This window comes from Camelus ferus, chromosome 23 (genome assembly GCF_009834535.1).
Source record: "Camelus ferus isolate YT-003-E chromosome 23, BCGSAC_Cfer_1.0, whole genome shotgun sequence".
Lineage (NCBI taxonomy): Eukaryota > Metazoa > Chordata > Mammalia > Artiodactyla > Camelidae > Camelus > Camelus ferus.
In genome coordinates, this window is record NC_045718.1 from 9,693,788 (window position 1) to 9,717,285 (window position 23,498).

The window sequence follows — 23,498 nt, forward strand, 5'->3', positions numbered from 1 at the left end:
CATCAGACCAGTGTAATTCAAATCCTGACCAGTCACTGGCATTCAGCAAGTCAGTTAACATCTAAGCCTCTGTTCTGCCTGTGAAGTGGAAATAATGACACACACCTCACTGGGTTTTATACAGGTTTAAATTAGAAAATATATTTAAAACAGCCTAGAATCGTCATTGGTAAATATTCAGAAAAGAGCTTACTCTACTTGTTATTATACCCAGTACCAAATTATATTTATCTAAGAAACTGACAGGAAAATTGCTACATAAAAAAATGGCAGTAACATACAACAACATGGTCTATTAACCCAATGAGCATTTGTTAAAGGATCTTAAATTTCATACTGAAAGATCAAGCTACCCAAATGCCTTTATAGTGAAACCATATTTTATTAAATAGTCTTTTAAAAGTATATAACCAAAAAAAGGTATCTATTTTCAAAACCTGAATGGGGTGCTTACCTCTAGGCCAACTCACAAAGGATTATATGACAACAGTCAGTTCAGGAAGTTAAGCTGTTCTCCGGAAATGCATGTGAAAAACAACTGAGGTCACCGCTAGTCAAATAGAGGCAGTAAATAAAATTTCATGGAGAGAAAACAGTAGTAAAAAGGAAAATCACATAAACGAAATAAGTTAACTTAAATAAGGTATACTTCTACTCTTAAACATATGTACATGATCACATTTAAGTTTGTGAGATTTTAGGCAGTCAAGCCAAAGGACACATATACTTGACTCTGAAAAAATTTCTAGAGCGTTTTTAAAGAATGAATCTCAGGTTGACAATCAATAAACAAGATGCTCTCTCACATGTCCATCTAGTCCTAAGATTCTGTGGTCTTGGTTTACAGAAAGGGGACACTTTTACTAGTGACAGGTCAGAAAGTGACAGGTGTAACCAGTGAGCTGAAGCAGCTTGTTGTCAGATGGAGCTGGCCCGCCACCTTGTGGCCATACGTGCAATGAACACAACTTCCAGAAACCTGGCTGTGAAGGAGCCTGGGAAGAGCCAGGGCAAGCTCAGCCAAGTCTTTCAGTCACATCAAAACAGCATCAAACTCATGGAGACAGAAGACGGGTGGATTATTTCCTTAAAGAAGCACAAGAAGCTCACGTTACAGCCCCTACTCGTCTGTAGCAGGAGCTTCTATTTCCACAACTGGCACCAAGGGGCCTGTGAAACAAAGAGCATCTACCTGAGTTGTTCCCAGCCCAGGCTGCAGAGCTCACTCGAGGGTTTTGTGAGAAGCAAAGACCCCAGACCCTGCCCTGAGCCCTCCCCACGAGGGATGCTGCAGCGGGGCCCTCGAATGGCTGGTTTCAGCTGCAGTCAGGGAGCAAACGCCACGGAGCTCAACCCCATTCAGTAGGGCGGGTGGCGATTTTAACTGAATGTCCTCAAAAAGACCCAAGTTATTCTGTTCAAACACAAACCAACCAACCCCATACACTACGGCCGTCATATGGAGATTCTAACACACCAATACTGTCCAATTAACAAAATGTTTAGAAGATTAAATGAAACCCCAAATTTCATTTAAAATTTTTCCTCAGATAGTTTACCCAATAACCCTGCTCCACAAAATATATCCCCACTGACAGTCTCCTGACCTTCATTCCTTTTTAGGCCTAGGTACGTGAACCTTGTAGATTCATTTTTATACTAATAGTGAATTTCTCTCTCTCTTTGGCAAATATATCACTTTACCTAGTAAAGTTCTGTGGTTCTTGAGCTGTTATCTTTGTACATAAAACCTGTTTAACATGCAGTTTTCTGTACTTGTCCCCAGAAGTTCACGTTAGTAATTCTGCAGTGGTGAGTAGAAATCTCCCTGATTTAATTAACAAGCAGCGCAGACACGTCTGATGCAAGTGGCTGCCCTGATCTCAGACACACGCTGCTTGTCGCTGTGACGTGCTCCTTCACCAAGGGTGGGGGAGGTGTTTCACTCAAGGGATGTTCTAATATTTCTTTTCCACTACAGTGGTTTTCCAAAGGCGGGCCCTGGACCCAGTAGCACAGGCATCACCTGGGAACTTCTTAGAAATGCAAACTGTAGCCCTAGTCTACGCCTAAGGCATGAGAAAGTCTGGGGGTGGAGCCCCAAAAGCACGTTAGCCAGCCCTCCAGGTGGTTCTGACGCACTCTTAAGTCTGACAAGCACTGGTCTCCTCAGAGCATCCCAGACCCTTAGGGGCTGTTTGATGGAGCTTCTTCTTGTTCTTCGAATTTCCCCCTCATCCTCCTGACAGACGTCTTTAGGAAAGAATCATGCCCCGTGCCTATAACAGTATAAGGGAAAGTGCATGGCATTTCAAACCACAAGACCTGGATGGGAATCCCAGTTGTCAATTGCTCGGACTAAAACCATGCAGAAGTATTTTTACCCTTTTATTTCCTCATTAAAAATTTGGAGAACATTTATCCGGGACATAGAGTCAAGACCTCTGCCTGAAGCTCTCTCATTTGAGCACCCTGCACGGCTGCCGTTGGCAAGACTTCCAGGTTACAGATGAGAAAAGAGACACACAGAAGACTCAGGACGTGAACTTGCCTGCTGCCTTGCCTGGCCCTGACCCGTCGGACACAGACCCTTTGACAGTGTTGCCTTCTCTGCAAATGTGGACAATGACCCCGTGAGTTTGTTGTGATGATTAAACAAGGCAACAGAGTTTAAAGGAATCTGTAAAAAGTAAACATCACTTTTGTATATACTGACTTAGTGGTTTCGTGCGTTGAGTGGAATCAGCACACAAACCTGAAGCAGAGGGAAAGCAAAACCTAGTTAAAGTTTTGTTTTAAAGCCGAAACCATAAACCACCATACAGAGCTGTTTATGGAACAGAGGCAGCGTCCCCAAAGCAAAGGGAGGACGACCTGCGGAAGTGGCTGAGGGACAGGACCCGCGGGGACGCCGCCGCCTCCTCCTCGGCCCGGCGGCCCCGCAGCCCCGCCGGCGGCCTCCGTTCGGGCGGGCTCCGCTCCCAGCAGCCGCGCCCCCGACGCCGGGTCGCCATGGCGGCCTCGGGCCCTGCCGGGCTGCTCTCAGCGGCACCTGCAGGAACGCCGACCGCGTCCCCTCGGGGGAGCCGCGGAGACCTGGAGCGAGCTCGCCCCCTTTCTTGTCCGGAGGCCGGGACCCCGGGGAAGCAGCGGCCCCACAGAATCGCAAACTCCAGTTCAGGAGCGGACGGCAGAGGCACTGCGCTCGGTTTAAACTTCCCGCCTCGGCCAATGGGCGCGTCAGGGCCCGCTCACATCCGCGGGGGACCAATCAGCGAACATCCGCCTAGCCAATCAGACGACGGCGCCTTATTTAAACGTGCCGACGCCGCGCGTCGCTTTCTGCGCAGCAGGCGAGAATGGCGGCGGTTTCCGGCGCCTCTGAGACCCGGGCTTAGACTTGAACCTCGCTGCCGGTTTGTGAACCTGTCGGTTGAAGGGAAGAGAGTAACAGCACTTCCACAGTAAACGCAGCAGTCACTGCGGTTGCCGGGACAGCCTTAGGTAAAACCGATAAGTAGGCAGAATGGGTTCACTCCTCCCTGTTCCCCCAAGTTCCGGCCCCGGGTTACGTTCCCAAGCTTTCCGCCCGCGTTTCCTGGGGCCGCAGTGGGGGAAATGCGGACAATTAAATGTACAGGGAGTGGGAACGTGCTGACCTCAGTGACTGACCCCAGCAGGGCCGCAGTAGTTTTAAAGGCGGGTTCTTACCGCGGGATACTGGGAGCAGAACTAGGTCAACCGGCGAAACCTGAGATCCCAGTGACTCGTCAGTGATGGTTCTGACAGGCATTGCCCTTGACGAATAACGTCTTGGTTTTAGTTTTACTTGTAGGTATCAGATAATAATGATGGCAGCTTACCTGTTGCTATTACTTTTTGCCAGAGTGTTTTAAACCCTCTGCATGTTTATCTCAGCCTTCACTTCAGCCCTGTGAGGAAGGTACCACTATTTGTGTTTTACAGACGAGCAACGCCGGGCGTCCAAGCCGGCTAGGAAGTGGCAGGGCCAGGAGAGGCACACGGCCGGTTGGGCTAGTCTTGCTCTTCCCCACTACGCCGTACTGACTCTAAAGACAGTAGGGAGCTTTAAAAAATGAGGTGGGATGTGTGTGGGTGCGTGAAGTGTGTCGGAAGGAACGTCCCTGAGTGGAAAAACAACACGAGGACGGTGACATATGAAATTATATTCACTGACACCCATTTTGGCCTATTTTTTTTTTTTTAAGTTTACATTAGCTTTTACTCTTGGTGGTGTACGGCCCGTGAATTTTGATGAATGTATAATGATATATATCCATCGTTAAAGAATCATACAGAATAGTTTCACTGCCCTAAAAATCCTCAGTGCCTCATGACCTAATGTTGAACCCTGTTACCTTAACAATATTTAAACCAAATTGTTTATAGAGCTTTTTTTTTTAACAACAAAAAAAATCCTTTAGGATTGATGCTCAATGAAAAACTACTACATAACTTTTCAGCAAAATGTTAATATCAATTAGAGTAATTTCAAATACACTTAAATTATATTCATATTTCCTATTGTGAATGCTATTTGTCAAAATAACATTGCAAATGTAAGCCCTCTTAAGCTTAAGACATTGTTTGTTTCAAGTCTGTTTAACATGATAACACATTTTGTTCATATATGCTCTCCCCTCCTAGTTTCTCTTCTTAAAGCAATGCTGTTGACTCACAATTGAAAAGAAAAGAAAAGAAAAGAAAAAAAAACCCCCACCAGAATGAACTGTATTGGATGTTTTAAATTTGCCCTCCACTTCCCCCCTCCACCCTTTTCCAGCCTGTTCTTTGCTGTGGGATGCTGATCTGTGTTATTTGCTACACCCATAAAGTTTCTTACTCTGTGGCTTCTGCTTTGCTTCAAAGGGGGAGGTGAAGGTACTTTCATCCCCTCCCCCCTTTAGGCTGGCTACATCTCGACATAAAAGTCCCACGTACCTAGAGAGGTTCCCTATCTGGGGATGCGGGTGTGGGAATGCCATGTTATTACTGGTCCCAGGCTATTGCACGACTGCTTGTTTCCCTGCATCCCAGTCACATCTTTGCAAATAGTCCCTTTATTAAACTTCCTCGAATTGCACTAAACTGGGGACTGTTTCCTTAGTGACCCTAGCTCAAACTGGAGCCTTAGGAAATTACCTCTTAAGAGAGAGTTCTGAATTGGGTGGCTCCTGTTTGAGGAGCCCACAGATAAACTCTTGCTGGGGAGAAACACATCATGATGACTTTAGGGATGTGGTAGCATCATGATTCCTTACATTATCAGAGGTGGCAGCAGGGAACAAAGTGCACGTGAAAGGCAGTTTATTCAGGATCAAGTGTCTGAGGCTCACAGTTGCTATGGCAACAATTTACACATGATTATAAAGCTTAGAGTGTCACCTGACCACAAGAGAGTGCATACATAGGGGAAAAAAAATGAAAATCTATGAATATCCAAGGGTACCACTAAGAACGTATTTTGAGAACAAGAATGTGTGGACAGAAACTGAAGAAGTCCCTCACTTCCTGTGGTCTTAGGGAAGATGTGGCCAAGGACTGAGCCCACGTGTCTGATGGCAAATGTGGCAGACTGATTACATACTCAGCCCTGCCAGCTCTCTTAGCTAAGGGGAGGAGTGGGACCCTGGGAATGAGTATGATATTTGGGAAAATTTAAAGGGTGCGAATTTGTAACTCTCCCCATTTACGCAAAGCTCTCTTCCTAGGAGAGACAGCCCCCTGTACAGTTTCAATATACTGATGACATTTGCTAATTAAATCTGATGAGTAAGAAATAGCTGTCAAGAAATGTGAGGATCTGAGATTTCTAGCCTACTAAAGTTTTATTGGAGCACAGTGGCACACATTTGTGTACATATTATCCACGACGGCTTTCACGTTGAAACGGCAGAGTTGAATAGTTCCAGCAGAAATCATATGGCCTGCAAAGCTGGAAATATTAGTGTTCGACCATTTACAAAGTAGTTTGCTGACCAGGGGTCTAATCTGGAGAACCATATAACTGATAAGGCGAGCAACATTCTATTATCACGTCAAAGTGGGACATACCAGCCCAGGGCTGAGCAGTCCCTGAGTTCACGAGCTGCACAGACAACTTGGGTCCAGTGCTATCTCCTCCTACTACTTTGCTGACTCTAATCTGTACCTCGGGAAAATTGGAGATTTCTTTGTGGCCATTTCATAAAGGAAGAAAAAGCCTGGTTTATGGATGGATGTGTATGGGAGGCCAGATGCAAATAGAGCCACACTTGGGCCTCCTCCCAGGGTTAGGTGAGAATACGCTAGGTGAGCACAATTGTGGATGGTGATGCATCTAGTCCACTTCGGAAGGAAGAAGACATGTCTAAGGTGAAGCTCTCTGCTCACTCATGGGCAACAGCTAACAGGTTGGCCAGCTGGTCCAAGCTTTGAAAAAACAAAATGTAAAACTGGTGTCTAGTAGGTTCGGGGAGGAGAGGCACGTAAAAGGGCCCCTCGAGGGACAGCAAGCTAAGAAGTTTGTTTCCCAAGTAAATGCCCATCAGAGATCCAAGGCAAAGGAGCTCAAAAATCAGGCAAATAAGACAACCTGTCCTGTTGGACGTCGGCCTCTTTCCTTGCTTGGGGAACCCATGGATGAAGTGGCTGTGGCAGCAGAGATGGGGGCTATAGAAGAGCTTAGACTCTGTCTGCCCCTTACCAAGGCTGGGCTGACGTGCCACTGCTGATCCGTTACCAGAGGCCAGTGCTGAACCCCCAGTATGACTCCCTCCCCGAGTGGGACCAAGCTGCTACCTGTGGCATGCTGGTTACAGTGAACCCTTTCTATCGTGGAAGAGGTGACACCTTCCTCTCTGGGATAGGTGCATCTTCTGAGTATACACTGTTGTACTTGTACTCCCCCCCACCCCACACCCACAGAATTGTAGAATGCTTTCTCTAGAGCCAGTGAATCTGTGGTGGTTTTCAAAATGTGTCTAAAAAGTCTAAGCTACACCTCCCTTCAAGAGGGGAAGCTTAATTTGTGTCCCTTGAGTGGTGTGGACTCAGTGAGTCACAGGGCAGCGTGATGCAATATCACTTCCTAGATTAGGTTATAAAAAGACTGCAGCTTCAGTCCTGGCTGTGTTCTCACTCTCTCTTTTTCTTCCGCAGGGGGAAGTCAGCTGTGTATCACCAGGTAGCCCTGGGGAGAGAGGTCGTGTGGGGAGGAACCACCTCCCAGAAGTGCGCTTGGAGGTCAAGCCTGCTCTGGGACGGCCCCTGGAGACTCAGCTCCCGTGAACAGTGGGCTTCGACCTCACGGGAGATCCCAGCCAGAGCCCCGGCTCGGCCTCTCAGCCCTGACCCATGGAAACCGTGAGGTGAGAAATGTCTGCTGACTGAAGCCACTAAATTTGGTCTCATTTGTTACACAGCAAGAGAATTAAGTGTCCTACACACCACTGCCTCCAGAGGGAAAACTTACTTTGTAGAGACGGGCTCCTGCCCCCGTAGGACTGACTGGTCTTCTAACACTTGGAAGCAGCTGCCTGCTGAGGCTCTGCTGTGGATGGTGCGGATGGAGACCCAGCGGGCAGGGTTGGGCATTGTCCTGGAATACCATTCATGCCTTAAAGCAGCAGTGGTGCCTGAATGAGAGGGTGGGGTAAGAGTGGCCCCTATCACTGTTACATGCAGTCGCCCATTAGTGGGGTTTTGCTGCTGCAGACTTCTAGCCATAAACAGCATGTGACTGCTTCATGTGTATCAGTCACTATTAATACCTGAGTTTATATTAACTAGCCACTTAAAAACCATTAAATAGTTTGATAAGTTATTCATTAAATATATTAAATATTTCAAAATGATATCTAGCTTATGAAAAATAAATAAAAGTTTAGTAACTGTGCCCCAGACACTGGTTTTCTGTGTCTGGTGTTCTGTGGTCTTTTCCTTCAGTTTTTAGGAGGTAGGCAGAGTACTGCATTGCCATGCTGTGAAATTGTTCAGTAAAACTGAGAGATGCTTTATTAGGACCAAAGAAATTTATATTTATTTTAAATATCAAAACAACACAAAGAACTAGCTCAGTATGCAATACACTTCCTAGTCTTCACAGAGAACTGAATTTTTCTATAAAGACATTTGTACTCAAGAAACACGAGACAGCCAAAATATCTATAAAGTCACAAGATACTTTACACACAGTTGACAAAATAATGAATTTTGATATTTTAGAGTTATCTTTGTAATTGTTTTTAAGAGTCCTTAATGATTGAAAACAAAACTTAGGGCTGGAGACTGGAAAGTAAGTTCAAAGGCATTTCCACTGTAATGCACGTCATGAACCCCGCAATGAGAACAGGTGCTACACAGCGTGGAGCAGCCAGAGGCCCACCTCTGTGCTCACTTTTGGGCAGCCACGCTCGCCACTTGTAGTACACTTGTATTCACAGGGAAGCAAACAGTCCGCTTGTTGGGAGGAATACACATTTTGTGATTACACCACAGTACACTGTCCAACTTTAACACAAGCAGGAAAGCAAAGAGCAAAGTAACAATAAGTGTACGTGCTCTTCATTCAAGAGATGTTTTAGAATCTCCAACAGTAACGCAAGCACCGAGATTACTTCCTTACCTAAGAATTTGGGAAAAAGCAGAACAAAAGGGGTGTGTCCATCTTTGTATAGCCTCTACTCTTGGAATATAATTCTTATTTTCTCTTTATATGTATGGTTGCAGAGGCTAAATTTAAATTGTTAGGGGTTTTCAACAGTCACAGACTTAAGATCAATGCACATGAAGTTGAAAGATGAAGAGTGAGTGGAGCACAGGCTCCCCCCCCCCGAACCTTCCTCCCCCTCCACACACCCTGACCCTGTGGCTTCAGCCTTATTAAGGCCACTTCCAAAGAGGAAGAGCAGGAAGTGTGCCTCAAGTAGAAATAATTTAAGAGGAAATAAGGGAACGATCCCCCCAAAAAGATTCTGCAGACTTGACCGACTGAGGAATGTGCAAAAGAAAGGGGAGGATCTAAAAAGAATTGTCTCTGGTTCCTAGAAATTACTAGGAAATTCTTCTCATATTACCCATTACTCAGTCTAACAGTACATAACATTTACTGTGCCCCAGTAAATTTACTGTAATACTATGAAAAGTTTTAGAAATGCTACTTGTTCCTTATTAAAAAATACATTTTGAGTGACTTTAAATTTGGCATTGAATCTTAGAATAATCCAAACATGACTTTAAAAGTCCTAATGTTTCCCTAGTTCATCGACTCAAGTTGTCTGTTGGTTGAGTCTTGCTGCTTCTAATGAGAGACTCATCTGAAACCCTCACCTATGGTTCAGTTTCAGGCAAACTGGGAAAGAAGTTGTTCAGTGCAGAGCTGGGTGGTTGGTAGCTGATTATTAAAAAGAAAAGGGGGGAAGGGAGGAGGAGATGGAGAGGTAAACAAACTATTCCTTTTATTTTATTTGTCTGAGTCCTCTGATGAGCATCTAGAGACAGGCCCAGTGTGGCTTCACAGTAACTATAAAGGCCACAGTAGCAGAGACTAAAAACAAAATTCACACTAGTACTTGGTGCCTAATTTCCTATAAAAACAAAAAGCAACCTAAAAAAAAAAGTGTTGCCTGACCAGCAGGCAACACAAATATAAGACCCATTACAACAACAAAACAACCCTAATCATTTATTAACCAGCACAATCTAGCCAGCATCAACTCCACGCAACTACAGCACACTGAAAAGGCACGAAGCATCAAACCCAGAGAAGACTGGGCAAACATAAATGGATGCTGTCAAAGAGGTGATGCTCCACGTCTGACCAAGGACACATGGGAGTGATCTGCTAGGAAGAGAGGCACACTCACACACGTACCAGGTAACGGTGTTTGTAATTTGTTTGCAATTTTAGAGTGAAAACCAATGAAATTTAAATACTTATCATAGCCCTTAACTAACAGCTTAGAGTCACTGTGCAAAGATGTTTTGACACTTTAAGGCTGAGAGAAAATTATTAGTGTACCTACTTCATGACCTACCATTACTTTAAAGGAAGTCACTTAATAAAGCACCAGTTTAAATCCCTATTTTGCTACTTGTCTTCTCCCAGCAATAAAAGACTAAATTACTTAAAAATATGCAAAGATCACTGCCTTTACAGTTGTTGGTGAAATCTTGCTGGCATGAAGAACAAACTCTAATCTTAAATGGTATTTCAGGCTGCAAAAAATACACGGAGTTTCTTACAAAGAAATCTTCAACTTGTCTTTAAAAAAAAATCTAAGGCAAAATTATTTTAACAGTGTAGTGTAAGAAATAAGCTTATTAATTAGCATTTAATAGTGTTCACTTAAAAGATAACATTCAATTAATTAAACTGAGGAAAACTGCATATGCTTACTTGTAATTGGTTTGTCAGTATGACTATTCCCAGAGTATTTTCTTCTGTTCTTATTCTTACACACATAAACACAAACACTTAATCTTAGTATTCAAGCTAATGATTTTTTAAAAAAAATCCATAATCCTAGGACTTCAACTGTGCTTCTTTGGACAAATATTTATTCAAACAACAAAGAATTTAAATTCTTTTAAACTATTTTAATACCTACTAAAAATCTTTGGTGCATTTAAGTAAAAACTGATTATGTTAACAGATTTCTACATTTGATAAATTATTCAATTTACATATTAAGTGCTAACTGCTATCAGCTACAAAATTAATTTAAAACAATAAATTATGCTTATAAAGTAAAAAATTCTGAATGAGGCTAAACTTAGTTGCAAGATTCAAAATTTTAAGGACAGTTACAGAATTAATGGATTTTAGACCTAATGGAGCATTTGTCCAAAATACTCCAAATCAAATATGACAAAAGGTTAACTGAAAAGAGCAGGCCTCATTTCATATTTTTTGTGCCACTTCAAAAACGTACATACATTCAGTTTGCCCAAATCCGTGAGGTTTTCACAACTATAAAATTTCTTCTATTCTAATCTGGAAATTAGAGGCAGCAGATTTGTTTGTTCATCTGCTGAGATTATTTCATCATAGGAATTACACTGTCTGCCTCCCAGACTGCGTAAGACTACAGGAGAAAGCACAGCACCCCGCACACGGTGAGCATTCATTCGTGCTCCACTTCCTCCCCGTTAGTCGCTCTGCCACTTACTGACGATGTGGGCTTAACCTCAGATTCTCTCCCTCTCACGTGGGAATACAGCACATCCTCGCTAGTTCAGCTGGTTATGAGGTTTAGTGAGATAACTGTGAAAGCATTTTAGAAAACAGTAAACCAGTATTCAAGTTTAAGTTATGTACAGTAATAACTAATTATAATTATGTTTCACTTTATATAAGAGATGTATTCCAGGAAAGTTCTATACTGTAAACCAATTCCTACAATCAAATCATATGTTTAAAGCATTAGGAGATTATTATTAAAAGAACTCTAAAGTCAATACCTTCAAAAAGCAAAGTATTCTTTTCAATGTAAAAATGCATCACCCTTTTTCTGCTACCAAACATGTCATGTACCACACACACACACACACACACACGTATATACCCTTTGCCTTTTTATAAGTCAAAACTTTTCTACATTGGTTTATGTGCAAGGCAGGGTACATTTTAAAATATGACTTCTTTTCATTGTACTAAGTTTTTTAGTTAAAAGTTTTGTAGGTCTTTATGATAAAAAATGACATGTATTTTTAAAAGTTAATTTGAAAGACAGACTAATAGTACCTCATATAGTCAAGTTCTATCATGTAAGTACCCCAGATAGAACATTTCCACACAAAAGTAAGAATCTATTGGTCCTAGGATAATTCTAACCAAACTTCAATAAATGAGGCAAAACTTGGGTTGGTTTTACTATTTATATGAGCTACTTTGGTTAACTGCCCCAACTGTCAACATTGTTTTTCTTTTGTTTTATTTCCACTAGTGCGGTGAATGTTCCTGTAAAGTACCTTCATTTCTTAAGTGCTTTAGCAAACAAGTTTCCACATTATTAAGTGGTTAAATTTTATTCACTAAAACTTCATTATTTTATTTGTGATTCTTTTTCACAAGGGCTGAGCCAGACTTTACAGTTTACACAAAAAAAGTGCTTAAAGCAATTAGGAGTGTAAACAAAACTGTTAGAAAACTCTTAAAATTGCTCTTTTCCAGTAGTTTACAAACAAATGACATGCTAATAGTAAATCAACCCTGCCTATTACTCTAATTCTTCAAGCAGCTCTACCAGGAAATATTATCCTAGTTTAAGTTTAAATTGACTTGAAAATATGAAAAGTGCACATCTTTAAAAGTATTTTACAATTTTGACTGACTTTTTTCTCATTTATTTTTAATCAGTGAGGTTTTGCTCTAACTGCTGTTTCCTTTCACCAAGTCCTCAACTTTTGTCTCATACAAAAATAAAAATCAAGGATAATCAGACATTAGGCTTGTATGTAAAGCAAAAATAAAGATCTAGATTACATGTAAATCTGTATACAAGTAGTGGTTCCCTTTAATTAAAGTAAACAACATTTAAGTTTAATTAGACATGAATTTTATAATTTGGCACTTTTTCTAAGCAATTCTATATGAAATCTCTAGGTTCTGCTTCCCAGAGTTTCAGACAGCCAACATAAATGAGACCAAAAGTAGCTTGTTAATTAAATTTTCATTAATAACTGTCCCCCCACAGTAAGATGAAGATAGATGCTGTGATATATATTGTTAACGTTTCTGAAATGAATGGCAAAATAGAGGGTGAACTTACCTTGAAAGATTATCTGTCGTGTTTTGCTTTTAACACATTTTCAACTTGTATAACTTAATGCCTAGACCTGTATTTGCATTTCTTATTCATAATAACTGAAACATAGGCAAAAACCTGTAATTTGGATAATCATTTCAATTCTACATTTCATTTAACAAGCTTATCTTACATTAGTTAGTTTTCTGGCTTTGAGTTTGTCAAAAGACCAAAGGCTAGTGATAAGCTAAAATTATGGCCAGATGAAAAAAGAACACAGAACTATCCAAGACCTTCTTATAAATTCAGATTCCTGATTTCAACTTTTGAAAATCTGGAAGAAGAATAATGAATCTTAAGTCAGGACAAGGAACAGCTGCAATTCTCAGGATACCCTTAATGGTCTTTCTTAAGGGCTACATGGTCCTTAACACTTGTCTGGAAGGTGGGAAAGGGAGAAAAGAGGAGTTTGAGACTAAAGAAGAAAACTTTCCACTGATGATTAAGAAAAAATACCCTCCTAATGTCAACAGCTAATAGTTTTGAAAAGTTAGAGAAACCATTAAAATTAGCACTAAATAATCTTTAAAAATCACAAAAATGTCCATTTCAAATATACCTCAAAATGTGTCCAAATATTCATTTGTTCAGTAAACAGATACAGATTTTTCTTGATTTGAATCGGTTCTGAGGACTTGAGAAACTAGAGAAAATGAAAAAATAGCAGCCCTACTAATTTAAAAGCCGTCAGCTCTAGGCTACCATTAGTGCATAACCATCAGAACAGTCTGTGGAATGTGAGATTTACTCATGAGTGATGCTCGCTGTTAGAAATACTCTGTACAGCAGTAGCGTTATCAAGGCCCAGTAATGTTCCAAGGTAAGACTGTTCTCTAGGATCTAGCATTTGTTCAGGTCGGACTGGATGAACTATATTTGCAGGTTGAGGAGTAAGAGTGTATTTCTCCAGAAAAGCTAAATCTGCTGCTCGTGGGTAATCAGCTGACTGCGGCTGTGGGGACAAAATCTCGTGAGGAGGTGGCGGGAGAGTGGTCGTGTGGCGCACCAGGTCACTCTGGGTGTCAGGCATCTGGACTGGAACCAGCGTTACTGGGACACACACTTCAGCAGACACGTTCTGTAACATGGTCTTGGCTTCCGACTGGTAAACTTTGGGCTGGTCCATATATTGTTTCGTTTCTGCCTGAAAGATTTTATCGTCAGATGAGTACTCTGCTGGCAAGGATACAAGTTTCTCCTCAGAAGCACTGAGAGGATCGTCAGGAGATTTTATGCCATGAACGTGGTCAATGTGGTATTTCAGCTTGTCTTTCCGCTTGAATGTCGCATTACAGTGCTGACAGTTGAAAGGCCGGGCATCAGAATGAATAACCAGGTGTTTTGTTAAAGTTTTCTTAATTCTAAAAGATTGATTGCAGATTTGACACTTATATGGTTTTTCACCTGTATGAACACAAATGAAATTAAGCGTAAAATGCACTTACTTGGTAAGACAATGTTTTTAATTAAGTAGTAAATTTTCCATGTGAATACTTACAAGAACTTAATAAAAGCAGTAATACTATCTGCTGTCACAGAGTAGAGACAGTATAGTAACTGGTATAGAGAATGGGCTCAATCATCAAAAAGATCTGGGTTTGATTCTAGCTAAACCGGCTACTAGCCAACCTCGAGCAAGCTCCCCAACCTCTAAGCATGGTTTCCTCACCTGTAATGTGTAATACTATTGACCTACCTCACAGAGTTGGTGAAAGGACTGAATGAGAAAAGGAAGCAATAGTGCTTGGCACCACTCCGGCACACAGTAAATACTTGATAAAACTAAGCTGTTACTACTATTATTGCTTGCTATTACTCCCACTATTGCCCCTAAAAAAGTTGTAAAACCAAAGCATTTGATTTCCTCCTACCCAAGAAGGGTAAAAACTGAAATACTATTTCTTTGGATCAGAATAAGAGGTACTAATACTGATGTCTGGCCTGAGGTCAAAATCAAGACTAAGGAATCTGGGCCAGTTTTCAATTCTTCCTGAGTCAGGTTCTCACACTGCAGTTTTGTTTTTCGCTTTTTTCATATGAAACATCGTAAATTCCTGGAGTAGCCATGGTAGTTAGCAGAGTAAGTACAGCTTCTAACCTCGGAAGCTGTGACTCTGTTACCTTGCGCGGTGATCGGACTTTGCAGATGTGATTAAGATGAAAGATCTTCAAGCGGGGATCTTAACCAGGTGGGCCCAACCTAATCACGTGACTCTTTAAAAGCAGAGATAACTGAAGGTGAAAGGGCCAGAGAGAACTCCACCCCGCCCTGCTGGTTCTGAAAATGGAAGGGGGCCAGGACCCAAGGAGCGTGGCAGCCTCCAGAAGCTGGGAAGCTCTCGGCTTACAACCAGTTAGAAAACTAGAACCTGGTCCTGGTCCAGCAACTCAAAGAACGGAGTCTACCAGTGACCCAGCTGAGCAGGAGACAAATTCCTCCCTGGAGACTCCTGAAAGAAATGCAGCCCAGCCAACATGAGGTTTGTGCCTGGTGTCACACAGCCCACCCACAGGGCTGTCACCTCAAAAACTTGCACTGGGGAAGCTACTTGCAGGAAAGATAACATAGGACAAGTGAATAGTCTAGTAAACATATAACTGCAGTCCCAGAAAGAGGAGAGGGGATAGGTCAAAATTAGTCTTTGAAAGAAAAAATGGCTGAGACTCTGCCTAAATGAAAGAAAGACACCAAGTCATAGATGCAGTAATTTCTACAGACCTCACCAAATACAACAACAAAACCTAAAGCAAAGATCAGAAAAGCACATCTGGGCACACTAGAATAACACTGTTAAAAGTCTTAAGACAGAAAATAACTGCTAATATAAGTTCTACAGTCAGCCAAATATTCTCCATAAAGTAAAATAAAAACATTCTCAGACAATCAAAACCTAAGAGAATTTAATTTAGTGCTGGCAGATATGCACGCTAAAGAAAATGACTTCAGGTAGAAGAACGGTCACACAGGAAGGAGTGAAGAGTGAGGGGTAAAAATGGTTAAAAACAAATGATATTGGCTATTTAAAGCAAACAAAATAATACTGTCTTATGTGATTTAAAGTATATGTAGAATTAAATTTCATACAATGCACAAAGAGTAAGAGAGGTGAGGGTGTTGTAGGGTCTTTGCATTGTCTAGAAAGGGATGGAGGACTGATTTAAGACAGACTCATAATTTAAGAACATACACTGTGCTCTACTGAAAGAATACTGAAAGAACATAGAATTAACAAGCAAACTGAAGGAAAAATGGGTAATAAAAATACTTCATGATTACAAGGAAATGAAGACAAGAAAAAAAGCATCAGGAAACAAACAGCATGATACATCTAAACCCAAATAAATGAGAAATCATGAAATTTGAATGAAGTAAACATTCCAATTAAAAGAGATATCATAATAGATAATAAAAAATACTCCAAAAACACACATCTTAAATACAGGTCCACAGGAGTGAAAGTAAAAAGAAAAAATATACTGTATAAATATTACCCCAAAGAGAGCTTATGTGTCTTTAGCCAGCATAAAGAGGGACATTTTACAGTGATGAAAAGGGCCAGTCAACAGTAAGATATAACCATCTGTACATATCTAATAACACATCCTCAAAATATACAGAGCACAAAACAAAGAACTCAAAAGGAAAAATAGATAATTTGCAATAAACTGGGTAGAGATTTTAACATAGGTCTCTCAGTAACTTACAAAATTAGTAGACAAAAATATCAGTAAGAATGCAGAATATCTGAATGAAATACATTCTCTGACAAAAGTGGAATCAATTTCTAGACATTAGTAACATAAAAATACTCAAGAAAATCCCAAAACATTTAGGAATTGGGCAATACAATTTAAAATAAATCACAAATAAAAAATCAGAAAAGACATTAGAAAACATTTTTAGCTGAATTATAATAAAAACAAAATATAAAATGAGGTGTGAAATGTAACTGAAGTAGTGTTTAGAGACACTTTAGAAGTTTAAAATACATACAGTAAGAAATAAGAAATGCCAAATTTAATTATTAGGCATCCATAAAAAGAAGAAAGGGAAAGACAGACATTAAACCCAAATAAAATAGAATAAAAAAGAGAAAACAGGAAAAAAATATACAACAAATATAAAAGAGAAAAAAAATCAACAAAATCTAGTAGTTCTTTGAAAATATTAATAAAATCCATAAATTCCCAGAAAGAAAAAACAAATTACCAGTAATAGGAATGAAAAAAGTTCATCATTAAAGATCCTATCATCCTTAAAAATATAAATAATATGATACTCTTAATTCTGCCAGCAGACTTGATATTTTAGACTAAACAAAATTCCTTAAAAATGAAACAAGAATTGAAAATCTGACAGCTCTGTAACTTTTTAAGAATCTTTAATTGAAACCTTTCTCCAAAGAAAACAAGTTCAGAGGAATTTATCAGTGAATTCTTCCAAATATTAATGAGGAAATAATGCCAATGTTATATAAATTCCTCCAATTAACTGAAAGAGATGTATTATTTCCCAAATGATTTTTTGATGCCAGCATAGTCATGATAACAAAATCTGTCAGGGACACAACGAGGAAAAACAAACAGGCAATATGTCTCATGAACATAGACCAAAAAAAAAAAAAAACCCCAAAACAAAAACAAAATCAGTGTATTACAGTAATAAAAAGAAACATGATCACCTCAATAAAAGCAAAGAAAAAGTCTGATAAAATCCAACACCTATTCATGACAAACCCTGTAAATAAACTAGGAATAGATGGTGATTTATCTGAAAAAGAGTATCTACAAAAATCTATAAAATACATACTTAGTTATGAAATATTGAAAGCTATTCTGTGGAGACAAGGATTTCCACTATCAATACACCACTTGTGCTGCGAACCAAAGCAGTAAGGCGTGGGGTGGGGTATGCGAGGACTTGAAAGAGGCAAGTAAACCTGTGATTGCTCAGATGGCCAGTCTGTATCTTAGAAAATCTGAAAGTAGCTAACCTATAAAAATTAGTAAGAGAACTTAGCAAAGTCACTGGATAAAAGTCAATATACAAACTTAACTTCATTTCTGTATATCAAAAACAAACGAAAGAAAAAATATAGTCCACAATTTTGTACAAAAACACCAAATATCTAGGTACAAATCTAATAAAAGATGTGTGTGATAGCCGCACTAAAAACAAAACATCTTTAAGAAAAATTTTAAAAGACTTAAATTAGTGAACAGATGTACTGTGTTCATGGATTGGAGGATTCAATATAGTGAAGACAATCAATTAAGGAAAAACTGACTATGGATTCAATGACGTTCTAGTAAAATTCCCAGAAAGTGTCTGTGTTTGGAAATTAAGAAGTTGTTTCTAAATTCATAAAAAAACTTACAGGAAAAAGAATAAGAAAGACACTGAAAAAGAACAAAGCTGGAGGACTTACACTACAAGTTATCAAAGCCATGGTAATTTAAATGGTGCAAGGATATACAAACAGTCCAATGGAACAGAAGAGAGTTCAGAAACAAACCACACATATGTGATCACTTAATTTAAAACAAATATACCAGTGAAATGCTGTGAGGCAAGGATGATCTTTCCAAGAAGTGGTGCTGGGGCCATTAGATAAGTAAAAACAAAACAAAACAAAACAAAACAAACCCAGAAGAACTTTGACATTTACCTAATAATAAACACAAAAATAAATCAGAGAAAGTTCATAATCTAAATACATAAGTTAAAATAAGTCTTCAGAAGGTTACAGAAAAAAACAGCATGTACAGAAGAGAAATGAGTGCATGCGTGATGGAAAATCACGGACAAGAATGTTTAGAGCAGCTTTATTTATAACAAACCCAAGTAACACAAGCCAATTGTCCATCACAGTATAATAGGTAAATAAATTTTGATATATTCATATGAAAATAAAAAAAAGTACTTCCATGGATGAATCTCAGACATGATATTACTGAAAGAAACCTGACAAAAGAGTGGATTCTATATGATTCCATTATTATATGAAGTTCCAAGAAGAAAACTAATTATTGATGATATTGAGTCAAAATAATGACGATTTTGCAAGGAGGTTGCTGACTGGGAGAGGCCCGGGAGGGTGCTTTCGGAGTTCTGGTAACGTCCTACACCCTGACCTGAGTGGTGCTTACATGGAAGCACTCATTTATAAAAATTCACTCGTGTACTGTGTTACACATCCATAAAAACAGCATAAAAATTCCGCCCAGTCGAAAATCAAGCCCTAAATGTATTAGCTTTATTTACATTCATTTTAACTGAATGTATTATGTCTCAACAAGACTACTGCTGAAGAATAGATTCAATTACTACTCTGAGAATCATTCAGGCAAAACTTGTAAGAGATGATCTAGAGTAAGGCATTTGTAGAAAATCTTATATCCATTTCCCAATGAATTTCTCTAATTGTGTGGTTGGAAAATATAAACTAGATTAGAGGGTAGTCACAGGAAAATTTGATAAATTCATTCACTGAACATTTATTAAACACCTACTGTTTGCAAGTCCTGGGCTAGGCACTGATCATATCTACTCATTTGAAACACTTAAGGGTACTGACCTGGCCAAAACTGAAACCAATCCATTTGTACCTCTTCTAAAAAGGAGTATGTCCTCTTTCAAAGAAGGGAAAAGTCCATATGGAGCTTGGTTAAGGGGATTCCACAAAAGAAGAATCCACAGTACAGACAGTGCACTCAGGGGATCCACACTGAAAGAACCTGGGGAACCAGGTCATTCTGGTCACCGAAGAGGTGCACCGTGGGAGCAGGAAAGAGGGCGTGGCACCCTTCACTATTTACTCACTGAATGACTCCATATAGTCATTACCTAATTGTATCCTGTAACTACATTTAGCAGTTCTCCTTCTCATGAATACATTTAGCACCTCTGCTTCCAGGATAAGACAAAATGAACACCTTGGCCAGCACAAGTCAGTAGCTCGTTCTCCAGGTGGTAAACAGCAGGCTGACATGGCGCGTCTGCTTGCAGTGGTTACTGTGAAGCACTCCTCACAAGGCTTGTGACTTTCAATGCACAGATAGAAACCTGAGCTTCTGGACCTATAAACCTCAGGAATGGGCTTGGGGACATGGTACCCCGTTCTTGCAACAGCCGCTCTGTGAAGTCCTGTCTGGGGAGCCAGCTGCAGTTTAAATCAGGAGTTTGCAAACTATGACCTGAAAGCCAAATACAGCCTCTTGCCTGTTTTGGTAAATTACATGCTGGGATGTGGCCACGTTCATTTATTTACACCTTGTCTATGGCTGCTTCATGTTACAACAGCAGAGCTGAGTGGCTGTGATGGAGACTGACCCACAAAGCCTTAAATATTTACTAACCAGCCCTTTACCAGAGAAAATGAGCTGACCCCGCTTTAAACAATTTCTCCCTCTCCTAACTGCCATAAGCTTTGTCTTATCCTATAATAGAGCTCACTTCCTGAATTTTAAATGGGCTGAGGGACTTGTCCCTAATTCCAACTAACTGCGAGCTACCCAGAGATGGAAATTCCAGTGTCACTGGTCATCAACTACTTACTATAAATCAATGTCTTCAAAAAACTTAATGCACTTATAAACCCAGGTGTGATTAATGTAATTCCTATAGTTTTACAATTCTTAAATCATCAGTGGTCTCCAATTAACTTTTGTTTAAGTTCACCATCACTTTCAAATCATGAGTTTATGAGGCGTATTACTTACAACTAATATGGAGAATAGCATTAATATAGTTTCCTCATTTTACACTCCTATTTATGTACCCCCCCAAATTATGACATTTTCATTTGGAGGGGAGGAGTAATTTTATTTTTAACAGCAGTACTACATCAGTAATAAATTTTTAACTGCAACTCTGCTACTGAAATCGCCCAAATCCAGTTATTTCCCATTCTATTTAAGAAATCAATTCTTCTCTTCCAGAACAACAGCTTGACTAAATCCAAACTAAATATAAAACAAAGCAGTCATAAATGCATAAATGAGTTTCTTTCTTAAAAAGAAGGAAAGAAAATTTTACAAATTGTTAATTTACATGAGAAGTCAAACAAGAACTATGACAACATATAAGAAAAAAAATCCAACAATCCACGTTTCAAAATATGGCAGCCCTGCCACGGGAAAAAACAATTAGAAACGGTAACTTCTGGATAAGCAGCTGAAGCAAAGCCTTCTGCTGCAACTACCTGTCAATCACAACTGACCACGTGAAAAGGAAAACTACACAGCGGTAACTTGGTAAGCAAGAAAGTGAGGTCATATTTGAATCACTCTTTTAAAAAAGAAGGAGAAAATAAAAGAGATGTCTTCAGAGAGTCAAACAGATATTGAAGAATCTAAACAACCACAAAAGAGGAAAATGAGAACTAAAAGTTGAAAAAATTCCCAAGGAAAAAATCTTCCTCAAATTCTACAAAATGATATTCAAAAGTACTGAAGCTTATATAAGAAAGAGAAGACCAGAATATTGCCCATTCATGATATCAGCTTTAATAAATAAAAATCTTACTGGGGGAAAAACAGAACTATTTCATTAAGTACAATAAAGTATAAATGTCCATATATTACTTGAATAAATTACATAAAAATATATAATAAACTACCCATTAGGTTTTACCTGAATGCGTCCGAAAATGCATTTCCAGACTTGATTTGCCTTTAAAAATTTTCTTACAAACATCACATTGATGAAAGGTTGCTTTATATCTAAAAATTAAAAAAAAAGGTTTAAATTTTTTAATGTAACTTTAGTAAATAACATTAATAAAAATAAGTTACAATTTCATTGACAACTTCATATATAATTCTCACATTATTAAAGCACAGAGCTCCAAAGGAACATGGAAATACTTTTTAAGTATCAACCTTATCTCTGGTTCTTCCTCCTCCAGTTATAGTCAACAAACAAATCTATAAAAAGATGTCCTTAGATTTTCAACTCTAAACCACTTAATTTTAAGCTTTAACTCACTGAACTTTTGAATTTTTACTGCACCCCAGACACTGTCTCAGAGGTGCCTGTGAGACCGAGCTGTGAGCTGAAGGGGCCCTCCTTTCATGAAATACCATTTTACTTGAAAGACTGGACGTCAAAGTACAGTTAGACTTGAGTGTTTGGCAGATATTTTCTCAAAAGTTAAATGAAGTAAGCCTGTCACTTCAAGGGAAAAACTGACATTATCTGTCATCCATGATAAAATTTGAGTTTTCAAGCTAACGTTACAAGTTTGGAAAACTTGCATCTGCCCCTGTGATCTGGACAGCCTCCCAACTCTCCTTTCTGAGGGACTGAAGGTAATACTAACAAATGTGATTTGCTGACCCCGTATTGTGAAATGTGCTAACGTGGGGAAAATCTGCCTAAATCAGGGAACCCGTATCTTCCAAATGACGAACGCATGATATTACAATATTATATGTAAGTTAAAAATCCATTTCAGACTAAAGACAGACCAACAGGCTGAATGTGACAGATCAGGGAAACATCAGTAATCTTGTTTCAGATTCCAGCCTACAGCTACCTTGAAGAAACAACCCCTTGTTTAGCTTTGGTGTAGGAGCAAAGAGTCACATCCACAATTTTCTACAAAGGCTGTAAAATTGTGATCCTCCTGCACTCCTTTTACCAACTATGTGTCTGACTAAGCTAGATTTTCTTCATTTACTTCAAACAAAGTAACACATAAGAGCACATAAGACAATCCACCTGTCTTCTATTAAGCCATTAAAGAGATTTGCAAAAATGTCAAACAATGCTGCTCTTTTATATTTATTTTTGTTTTGTAGTTACTTTCCACAAAATTGCTATTTATTATGTTAGCATGTGATGTATACACTATTATTTTAAATGAATTAATAAATAAGTACTTGTTTTTTTCTCATTTTAATTCCTAATATGATTATGTAATTTATTTAAACAGTAATACAATTTTCATATTATAATTTATACATACAAAAGCCCCTGGGGTACTAAATAATTTTAAAGGGTATAAAGGGGTGGAGGAAAAAAGTTACTGAATCTCTGGAGCAAGTGGGTCTGCAGCTGTACTTCACGCCCGCTCTTCCAGTAATGCTGGCCTTCTCCTGTCCCGCCCCGACAGCCTCGTGCCTGCCTCTCCACCCCATCTCTGAGCAGCGCTCCTGGCGGCTAATGAACACAAGAGTTCAGTGACTACAGTGAACTCTGATTCAATGAGTGCATCACTGAAAGAAGCAATCAACTAATACATGAAAATGGAAAAAAAACACAAATCAACACTCCCTACTCCTCTTCAAAGGGGTCTACCATTTACTACACTTAGATACCGTGTGTATTTTGTGGATCATGGCATCATTACACTCAGTTTCTTGGCACCTCAGACCATGTCTATTATTTACCATTTGCTCCAAATATTAGTCAAGAACATGAATTCTTTGAATATTTTACACTCAACAACTAATCTCGGTTAAACCTGGATGTCTAAATTGTATCAAGAAGTTGATGTTCAATGACAACACATGCCTCCTTCAAATAAAACACCATTTCATTTTAAATGCTTAATGTGATTAAAAAGAGATTTAAGTTCTGACTACAAACTTTTCCCAATGACTGTCATACTAAGCATAACATATAGGTAGTATATTTATTTATATTTAGCTCCCCAAGAGCCACTGCAAGCAAACATAAATGAA

General features: G+C 39.3%; 1 protein-coding gene and 1 long non-coding RNA gene across 4 annotated transcripts in view; one reads left to right on the forward strand and one right to left on the reverse strand.

Annotated features, from left to right (window-relative positions):
- The first annotated feature begins 3,278 nt into the window (after window positions 1-3,278).
- On the forward strand, window positions 3,279-23,332 carry LOC116659346. 2 transcript variants are annotated; one of them, XR_004314696.1, is made up of 3 exons: window positions 3,279-3,504; window positions 7,162-7,370; window positions 22,928-23,332. It is a non-coding gene; the product is annotated as an uncharacterized LOC116659346 (long non-coding RNA). The 2 variants fall into 2 exon arrangements; XR_004314695.1 differs by lacking the exon at window positions 22,928-23,332 and adding an exon at window positions 15,036-15,576.
- Window positions 8,015-23,498, reverse strand: part of ZBTB41 (zinc finger and BTB domain containing 41) — a 36,179-nt gene continuing 20,695 nt past the window's right edge. For both annotated transcript variants that reach the window (XM_032466800.1, XM_006193442.3), the window contains exons 10-11: window positions 21,445-21,533; window positions 8,015-14,213 (exon numbers count right to left, since the gene is read on the reverse strand). In XM_032466800.1, the coding sequence (XP_032322691.1) occupies window positions 13,558-14,213; window positions 21,445-21,533 (745 nt within the window). In that variant the 3' untranslated portion in view covers window positions 8,015-13,557. The remainder of the gene's footprint in view (window positions 14,214-21,444; window positions 21,534-23,498) is intronic.